We start from the raw sequence: 8,873 nt of genomic DNA on the forward strand, positions 1-8,873 counted from the left end.
TACAAAGCCTGTATAAATAGGCCATCTGAATAGATTGAGTTTGTACGCAAATGCACAGTAGTGTAACTAAGGCAGAGTGACCGGGGCAGTAGCCTCATTTGCTGATTTGTGGGGGAAAGGGGAAGACAGATGCAAAAATAATAGCTGCTACCACCGCCGGCTGGATGCGTCTCAGCTGGCATCCGTAGCTGCCCTATGCACTGCTGCTGCCCATAGGGCACGGATTCTGTGTTGTGCCCCTGCAAATGCACCTTATGTTTCAGCTAGAAACATGGAACTGGTTTGTGAGCTTCCAGTCAGGATAAAGTCAGGCAATGTTTCCTAGGACTTCTTATCTTCTGTTGCTACATAAAGGAAAACAAGATGAACCTTCTCTCCAATGGAGCACATTTTGCAGTCTCACTGAAGTCCATGTTGTTGTAGCTTCAAGACAAAAAATGTTGCATTGCCTATTTGTCCACATTTCTTCCACTACATACAAAAAATTAAATCACTGTGAATATCTTCCTCCAGCTTTTGAGCTAAACACCCTCTCATATTCATCTCTCTGCTCATGTATCACCTTAGGATCTGTGGAGGACATTGTCATATAATAATAATAATAATAAAAAACTGATGACTACATCTGAGATTTTTATATAACACTTGTCACCAGTAGATTTCAAAGCATGTAATGAAGGAGAAATGTTCCATTATCCCTACTTCACAGATGGGAAAACTAAAACACAGAGGCATTTAAGTGACTTGTCTGGGGGCATGCAGCAGGCCAGTGGTGGAATCAGGAACAGAAGGAGCCATAATAATAATCAAGGAGCAGTCTTCATCTGCTGTGCACTGGATTTAACTATTTTTTCCAGCATAAAGGCATCCCAGTATATAGTTTGCCCATGTTTTTTTCCTTAGAGCAGTGCAGTTACAGTACAAAAGCGCTCTGAAAACACCCCGACTGAATTGTGTATGGACACCAGAGAATGGCAAGAGACATGTGGAATGTGTGTGTAGCAAAATCACAGATCGCATTTCCGTTCCTTGGTTGTACATCAGTTATTAAAAACAAACAAATAAACAAAAAATAATTCCATTGATTAGTTGGAGTCAAACATAACTATTATAAGTGTGTTTAAGGTTAAGATTATCTTGTGAAACTGGGGTGGGCCTTTGCCCACAGGGTGGCTATACGTGATCTAGCAACAACGGGGTAGTCTGGTTGTTGTCAGCACATGGTTATTAGCATTTTGCCTTGTCATAGTACATAGGGATATTTTTTAAACCCGTATAATGTTATGAAACTATTCCAGATATTATTTGGGGTGAGTGCACAAGATGGAGAGCTGGGAGACCCAGTTTCTATTTCCAGTTCTACCCTAAACTATTAATTTTGACATAGCACTTCACTCCAGTGCACCTCAATTTCACCTTGTGTAAAATGAGGATAATATTACTTGACATTCTGCCAGGGTTGTTATGTAACTTAGTTCACGTCGATTTACCAAGTGTTTTGAGATCCTTGAATAGGTATTAAGTAGTAGTTGCATTAGTCTTGCCACCCTGATGCAGATGAAAAACCTGTCCAGAACAGGAAAACCATACTTCTAACAACACAAATGTTGTTAGTATGATTTTAAATTGACTCTGGAAAAATCTCTAGAGGTTCTAGATGTAGCAACCATAGCTGGGGTTTTTTTAATTTTTTTTTAAGGGATGCCTTTTCAATAATGGCTTCCAACCTGGAAGTGTAAGTGTTCCAAGAAAAGTTGAATTCAGGAGCTTTAAAATTCCTCTCAAGCTAGGTAGGCATGATAGCAAGAGAGATGTATCTTAAAAGAATTTAAAAAAATCAGGAGTCAAATAGTTCTTTGCAAACCTATGGCTCTGAAATAGAAAGAAAGAGGTCAGGATAATTTCACTGTGTATATAGCTCTCATTGACGTGGGTGGAAACTATGGGCGAGCAATAGAGAGAAATAAGTCCCTTTGGCTGGAATCCCTGAGCTTTGACAGATTTATGTTACGAATTTTTGTTCTTGCAGGGACCAAAAACCATCTGCTGGTCTTAAGTGAAGTGAAAACCCCTGCAACTACCAATACTCATCGTAAGTACCTGTATAGATTATAGTGAAAGGCAGAAAGGAGGTGAGAAAACGGAAACACAAAAGATCAATGTGGTAGTTATTCCGCTGAAGAAAAATGCCTTCAGGGTTGGCCTGGGAGGTTATATTATTGTAGAGGGCTGCCATGCCCCTCTTTCCTTATTATTTTTGCACTGAATCACTAGTGTTTGAAGACAGGTGCAGTGCCCCAAGGAAGGAAAAGAGGATGACAGATATGAAGTAATTGTATCCATTAATCTTGCTACAGAAAGGTTCCCTTTTAAGAGCAAACCTCATGTTTCATTACAGTGTCAATAATTCTTGTAAGGATCTTTGATGGGTCAAACTGGAAGAACTTAATTATTAGACCAAAAGGAACACTCACTCACTTGTGCTGTGATCACTGACTAATGTTGTTTTATTTCAAGAGGAGTATAGGTATAGTATGGATGGATTATTTTATTTGAATAAGAACATGTTTTAAAAAAAACCCAAAAAACAAAAAACCTTGGAAGCATTAACAAAAAAGTTTTGTTGCATTTAAAAATGACTGATCAGTAACATAAGAAGGCTTTGTCTATATGTGAAAATCCAAGTGTGCCACTTCATTATGGGTTTGATGATGTCAATATTGAATATGTATGAGCTTGGAGGAAATTCTTAACAAACAATACAGAAAATAATAAGAAAACTGATGATAACATCTGAGTCTTTTATATAACCTTTGTCACCAGTAGATTTCAAAGCATGTAATGAATGAGAAATATTCCATTATCCCTACTTCACAGATGGGAAAACTAAAACACAGAGGCATTTAAGTGACTTGTCTGGGGGCATGCAGCAGGCCAGTGGTGGAATCAGGAACAGAAGGAGCCATAATAATAATCAAGGAGCAGTCTTCATCTGCTGTGCACTGGATTTAACTATTTTTTCCAGCATAAAGGCATCCCAGTATATAGTTTGCCCATGTTTTTTTCCTTAGAGCAGTGCAGTTACAGTACAAAAGCGCTCTGAAAACACCCCGACTGAATTGTGTATGGACACCAGAGAATGGCAAGAGACATGTGGAATGTGTGTGTAGCAAAATCACAGATCGCATTTCCGTTCCTTGGTTGTACATCAGTTATTAAAAACAAACAAATAAACAAAAAATAATTCCATTGATTAGTTGGAGTCAAACATAACTATTATAAGTGTGTTTAAGGTTAAGATTATCTTGTGAAACTGGGGTGGGCCTTTGCCCACAGGGTGGCTATACGTGATCTAGCAACAACGGGGTAGTCTGGTTGTTGTCAGCACATGGTTATTAGCATTTTGCCTTGTCATAGTGCAAAGGGATATTTTTTAAACCCGTATGATGAACACGTTATGAAACTATTCCAGATATTATTTGGGGTGAGTGCACAAGATGGAGAGCTGGGAGACCCCAGCTGGGAGAAAATAACTCCAACTATTGTCATGTCAGAAAAATCTAATACTACTGTTTATATTTAAGTGCCATTTATCTCAAAGAATGGCTAGAAATTAAGCAATCTCTAGTGCAGTGAAAGGCGTTTATATTTTTACATTATGCAGTTTGCTTACCTGAAGAATTCCTGCAAGTCTTTCTTTCAGCCTGGGTTGAAAGAAAGCCTACAACTAATTTGAATTCCCAGTTTTATTTAGGAAACAGGACATAACCTCCTTCTGAGCAGTGGGTTTGTTTGCATAGTGCTGTGTGACTGAGCTGGAAGGAGCTTACATAGTCTATGTGGTATTGACTGAAGCCTCTGTTTGGGTATAGAAAATGCCTAAGAAGCTTTATAAGGGTAAGCAATTTTATATGGTTCCATTTACCCAGGGATTTTTCCTTTGGAGAATCAGAACTTATTACACAAAGCCTGAGTGAATTGCCTATATGCACAAAATCTCCACAGAGTGGGAAGAGATAGAAACCTGCCACCAGAGCCACTTTCTGGATGTTACTGCTGTTTATGGGAGTTCTCAGTGCAAGAAAGAAGTGTTTGCACTGTGTACTATGCTAGCATTTCTGTTGTTAAGGCTACAGGTTTGAATACTATCAACCTGGAACAAGCTGTATGCACATCTCTGTCCACAATGGAATCAGAGCTGTTTATGTATGCTGGGGGCAGCTAAATAAACTCTTTTAGCTTGAGTGGCAGTAGCCTGCGGTGCCTCTGGAGCAGGATGAGGTGAGTCCTATTCCCCATATTGCCAAGAAAGCCTGAGGGGCTACGTTACGCAGCATGATGAGAACTGTGACATTCGAAGCAGCCATGAACTTGTTACAGAAATAATACTGTGCAGGTGTATAATGCTTTCCAGCCAATGATCTCAAATCACTTGGTAAACTTTAATGAAACCATCTCTGTGAGACACGTGTCACTATCCCTCTTGTATAAAGATGAAACTGGGGCACAGAGGTACCAAGGGAGAAATTTTTCACAGGCATAAATGACAGGTGGGTAACTAACAGGAATTAGATATTTATTTATACAACAGATCACGTAGGAAGTTTGCAGCAAGGTTAAAGAAGAGGATTTATCTCTTGGACCCTAGTTCTGGGCTATTACCAAATTACCATCCTCCCCAACGGGGCCTATTTCTAGTTGGTTTCCAGTTGGTGTCAGTTTTAGCATAGACTACATGATTTTTCCATACAGAGAAGCTGAGATGGCTCTGGCCACTATGCTGTTGGGAGTCTTTAGTGACAAGCCAGGTGACTACCAGAAGAGCAGACAAGCAAAAGAAGAAATCTACTAAGCTAGACTGTCATCCCTTGTCAATGAGATCAGAATCTGGCCCACTCTCTCTCTCATGCTGTCAAGGAGGGAAGCAGCTGCTCAGGGCAGGAACAATGATCCAGTTCTAGAAATCTCCCAACTGCAACACTATCCTTTGTATTCACAGTCCTTGGGTCTCTGTTGTCGTGAAATCCTACCTGGTGATGATATAGCAATACATGCTGCCTAGCAATAAAAATGATAAAGAAAGAAGTCAGACTGACTTAATTATTTAAACTTGAAATTACATTTAATCACTGATAATTTTTCTACTGGGTTTCTAGAACTGTTTCATCTCAGTATTTGAAGCATTTTGCTGTTTAAGCTTCTTAAAAGGAGAGGGGAACAAAAACCTTGACATAATACCATGAAAGCAAAGAACGTGCTGACTGGAAAAAAATAGTTACTATATTTAACCTGCAATACCCTATCAGAGAACTGCAATTTTAAAACCTTTCCATTTTGTTGTAGCATTTTCTGGTCTTTTAGTATGTTTTTTTTTTTTGTGTGCGTGGCTGAAACCAGTACAACATACCTAATACCTGTACCTTGAGAGACGTAAAATAGAATGGGGGGTAGTACCCCCATTTTTTGCTTACTGAGCCTTGTATTTTAATCTAATTTGGGAAACAAATCCAATGAGTTTGGTGGTCTCACCATGGGCTCTAGTGGGCACTAAGCCAGACCACAAATCACCACGTAACTTGGCACAGTTCAGCACAGTGGTAAAGCATTGTCTGTGTCTGCTAGGAGGGAGAGGTCCAGGCCTGAAATAGAAAGGGTATTGCAGGTCAGGATTCAGGTGCATTGGCTGAGCTGCCTGGGGATTTGTGTAGCACCCTCCTGTGCTATGCTTAGCTCCAGCCAAAGCTATTAGTCTCTCTATCTGAGGTTTGAGTACCAAAAAATGCACACGATTTTTGTGTATGGAAAGGACAACCTCACAACAAGCAGCAACTCTGCTGCAACTCTGCTTTGCAGCAGTGTGGATGAGTTAATGTTACTGCATTTCAAAGGGCCGGATCCTGCAATCTTCACTCAGGCCAAATTCCCATTTACTTCAATTAGTAAGGACTGCAGAAACAGGTTTTATGTTGCTGCCCAGTCCCTTGGCTGCTGCTTGTAATATATTACAGTGAAAAAGCTATTGGGCCAAATGCACGAATGGTGCATTTCCGTTAAAGGTACTGGAGTTTCACCAGGGATGAACCTAGCTCATTTAGTTGTATTCCTTTCCAAGGGATCACTCTGAATTCACACTGCAACTTCATTTCTTAGCAGTGAAAGAAATTGTTTTCCCTTTTCCTTCCAGATGGATAGTGCTACATGATCTGCACCTACCAGAACTAATCTGCTTGAAGATTTCATGTAGTTGCACAGCTGAGGCAGAGCTGATGTGCTTCCCCACTAGTGAGTCAAGATAACCAACTCCCCTGTAAAAGGGGGTACATGACTGGGCAAATCTTATGGGATCTTAAAATAACATCCTTTCTGGAGTTGGCTTTCAAAACTGCAACAGTCCTGGGATTTCTACCTGTTCTGGGGCATCTGCATAGACATACTGTTCTTTGGAGCTCCCACAATCTTACTGCTATTGCTTACTTGCCATGTGTATCCAGGCCATCTCCCACACATTTGAAGGGTGAAGAGAGAAAATGTGGTCATTACAGTTGCCATTGAAGCTTTAGAGGAAGAGAATGTCCCAAAGAATAGCCAGGACTATGGTGTATCCCTCCTCAACGAACAGACCCTACCCCCTAACTTAATAGCCCCAGTTTGCACTTAAAGGAGTGCAGAAAGGTGATGTTATTTGGGTTTCAGTCCCAATCTTATATTGATCTGCTCCTCAGTGAGATCAGAAGGCTTAAAACAAACTAATAAGTTCAACAGGATGGGTTCACAAGACCACTGCTATGGGTTACATGTATATACAGGTATATTTAGAAAATGCTCATAGGAGCTGTTGGAAGAAAGGGAGTCTCATAATTATGTCAGGAGGTATTTAACAGGGAGGAGTCATTATGAAGTATGGTCTGATTTCCTTAATATCTGTTGGGAACGCTATTAATGATGGTTCATATTATTGAGCTTTTGTAATACAGTATTTAAGAATAAAATTAGAATTTAAAAGCAGCAAAAAAATGAAGCACAATATCTTCAAAGATGCTCAAGCGTCTCTTCTGTGCAAAGTCAGTGCATTATGTCTACACGAGTCTGCTGCAAACATGCCAGTGTTTTAAGAATATGTGTATGTACTTCCACATGTGGCATGTGCTATGTATTAGTTTAGTATAAATTAGTCCATTATAGTGGGGTGAAGTATTTTGTGTTGCAGTATCTGTCGGTGCTGTACTTGTGTGGCACTGTGAGGTGTGTTCGCACACGGCTCTCGTGTCTGGTGTCTCTGGTATCTATCATGTGTTATGTATGCCATGTGCTGGTGTCATTCAGTGTTGTGTAACCATATAATGAGGTGCATACGCTGTATGTGTTCTGAAGCAGAGTGTTTGAGAATAGAGTTTTCTAGTTTCATTTCACTTGTGTGTGTCAGACGACATGAAGTGCTGAGGCTTGAGTAAGTTGGCTTGTGCCATATCTTGGTCAATGTGTGTATGGTGCTATAGGTGCATCTCACGCCTGGTAATTACTGCTCAATGTTTATGTACCGGTAAGTGTCAAATGCACATTTACAATGTGTGTCCTAATGGCTGGCATAAAAGCATTAGAAGCAAATATTAAAGAATGGAATAAACAAACGTAAAAATGTAAGTTGTCACAGTTAGGGTATGTATGCCACCCTTGGCAAAGATATCCGAGTGCTAGCTCTGGTACCAGGACCAGCACAGCCATATTAGAGTAGCACTCTACCAAGGCTAATTAGCTCTGCTGAGACTCCAACTATATTAGCCTTGGCAAAGTGCCCCAGTAATGCAGCTATACCTTTTCCAGGACTGAGCTAAGACATTAGATCTAGGTTGGATATCCGTCTGTGGTACTGCACTGTGCTCTGTAGCCATACCCTCTGTTTTTCCTTTACCTGCATGTGATCTATTTAAAAGGGATGCATTTTTGGAGAGCTTGGCTTTTGTAAAAGGTGTTGGATATTCTGGCACAGGTGCAATGAGTGGAGAGAACAGGATGGACTTATCCCCTACAACTTCTTACTGCAGTACTATTTTTCAGCTCCGGGGCTGATACAGGGGTGCTCGGGGGGCTCAGGTTGTGCTAGTAAGATGTGCACATTTGTGTATATGAGCCGGTGTTAGCATTGCTGTGTGATGTGTACCTGCGTCAGCTTGCATCGTGTCAGTTGGTGATGAGGATTTCTAAGGTGTGCATGAGGTGGGGCGGTGGTGCTGGTCTCACGGGTGACAGCGCGTACGGCTGTGCCGCTCATGTTCGCTGGCGTGGCAGGCAAGCAGCGTCACGCAGGGGTGAAGGATGGGGCGTGGCGGGCACATCCCTCAGCATCCTGCCCCGTGCCATCGCTCTCAGGGGCTGCTTGGGCACCTGGGAGCTGGCGCATCCCTGCCAGGTTCAGGCAGTGCTGGAGGGCAGGAGCCGCACCTGGGGGGCAGCAGTGGGACGGGTGAAGGAACCTGCTCATTTCCCCCCAGGGTCTCTGTGCTCCTGGTCTCTTCTCCCCGACCACAGGGCCTCTATGCAGGGGGCCGTCAGGAGGGGCGGGTACCTCCTCCCCCACACCGGGGTCTTCTTGGACACCCCTCAGGAGCGGCTGCCCTCCCCCAGACACCCCTGGGGGACAGCCCCCCCACCCAAATCCCCTCAGGAGGGGGCACCCTCCCCCAGACACCCCTGGGGGACAGCCCCCCCACCCAAATCCCCTCAGGAGGGGGCGTCCTTCCCCAGGCACCCCTGGGGGATAGCCCCACCCCCTCCAAATCCCCTCAGGGTCCCCTCAGGAGGGGGTGCCCTCCCCCAGACACCCCTGGGGGACAGCCTCCCCACCCAAATCCCCTCAGGGTCCCCTCAGGAGGGGG

The 8,873-nt window shown here is 42.7% G+C and overlaps 1 protein-coding gene across 4 annotated transcripts in view; it reads left to right on the forward strand.

The window, feature by feature from the left end:
- The window catches only part of IFT81 (intraflagellar transport 81), an 88,126-nt gene extending 80,742 nt beyond the window's left edge, over positions 1 to 7,384 (forward strand). The window contains exons 21-22 of one of the 4 annotated variants that reach the window (XM_006015206.3): positions 2,030 to 2,092; positions 6,185 to 7,384. In XM_006015206.3, the coding sequence (XP_006015268.1) occupies positions 2,030 to 2,092; positions 6,185 to 6,192 (71 nt within the window). In that variant the 3' untranslated portion in view covers positions 6,193 to 7,384. Of the gene's footprint in view, positions 1 to 2,029; positions 2,093 to 2,877; positions 3,371 to 6,184 lie in introns of those variants that run through there. The other 3 variants (XM_006015204.3, XM_006015205.3, XM_025199372.1) reach the window with 3 other exon arrangements.
- Positions 7,385 to 8,873: the final 1,489 nt, after the last annotated feature.

Source organism: Alligator sinensis, unplaced genomic scaffold (genome assembly GCF_000455745.1).
Source record: "Alligator sinensis unplaced genomic scaffold, ASM45574v1 scaffold628_2, whole genome shotgun sequence".
Lineage (NCBI taxonomy): Eukaryota > Metazoa > Chordata > Crocodylia > Alligatoridae > Alligator > Alligator sinensis.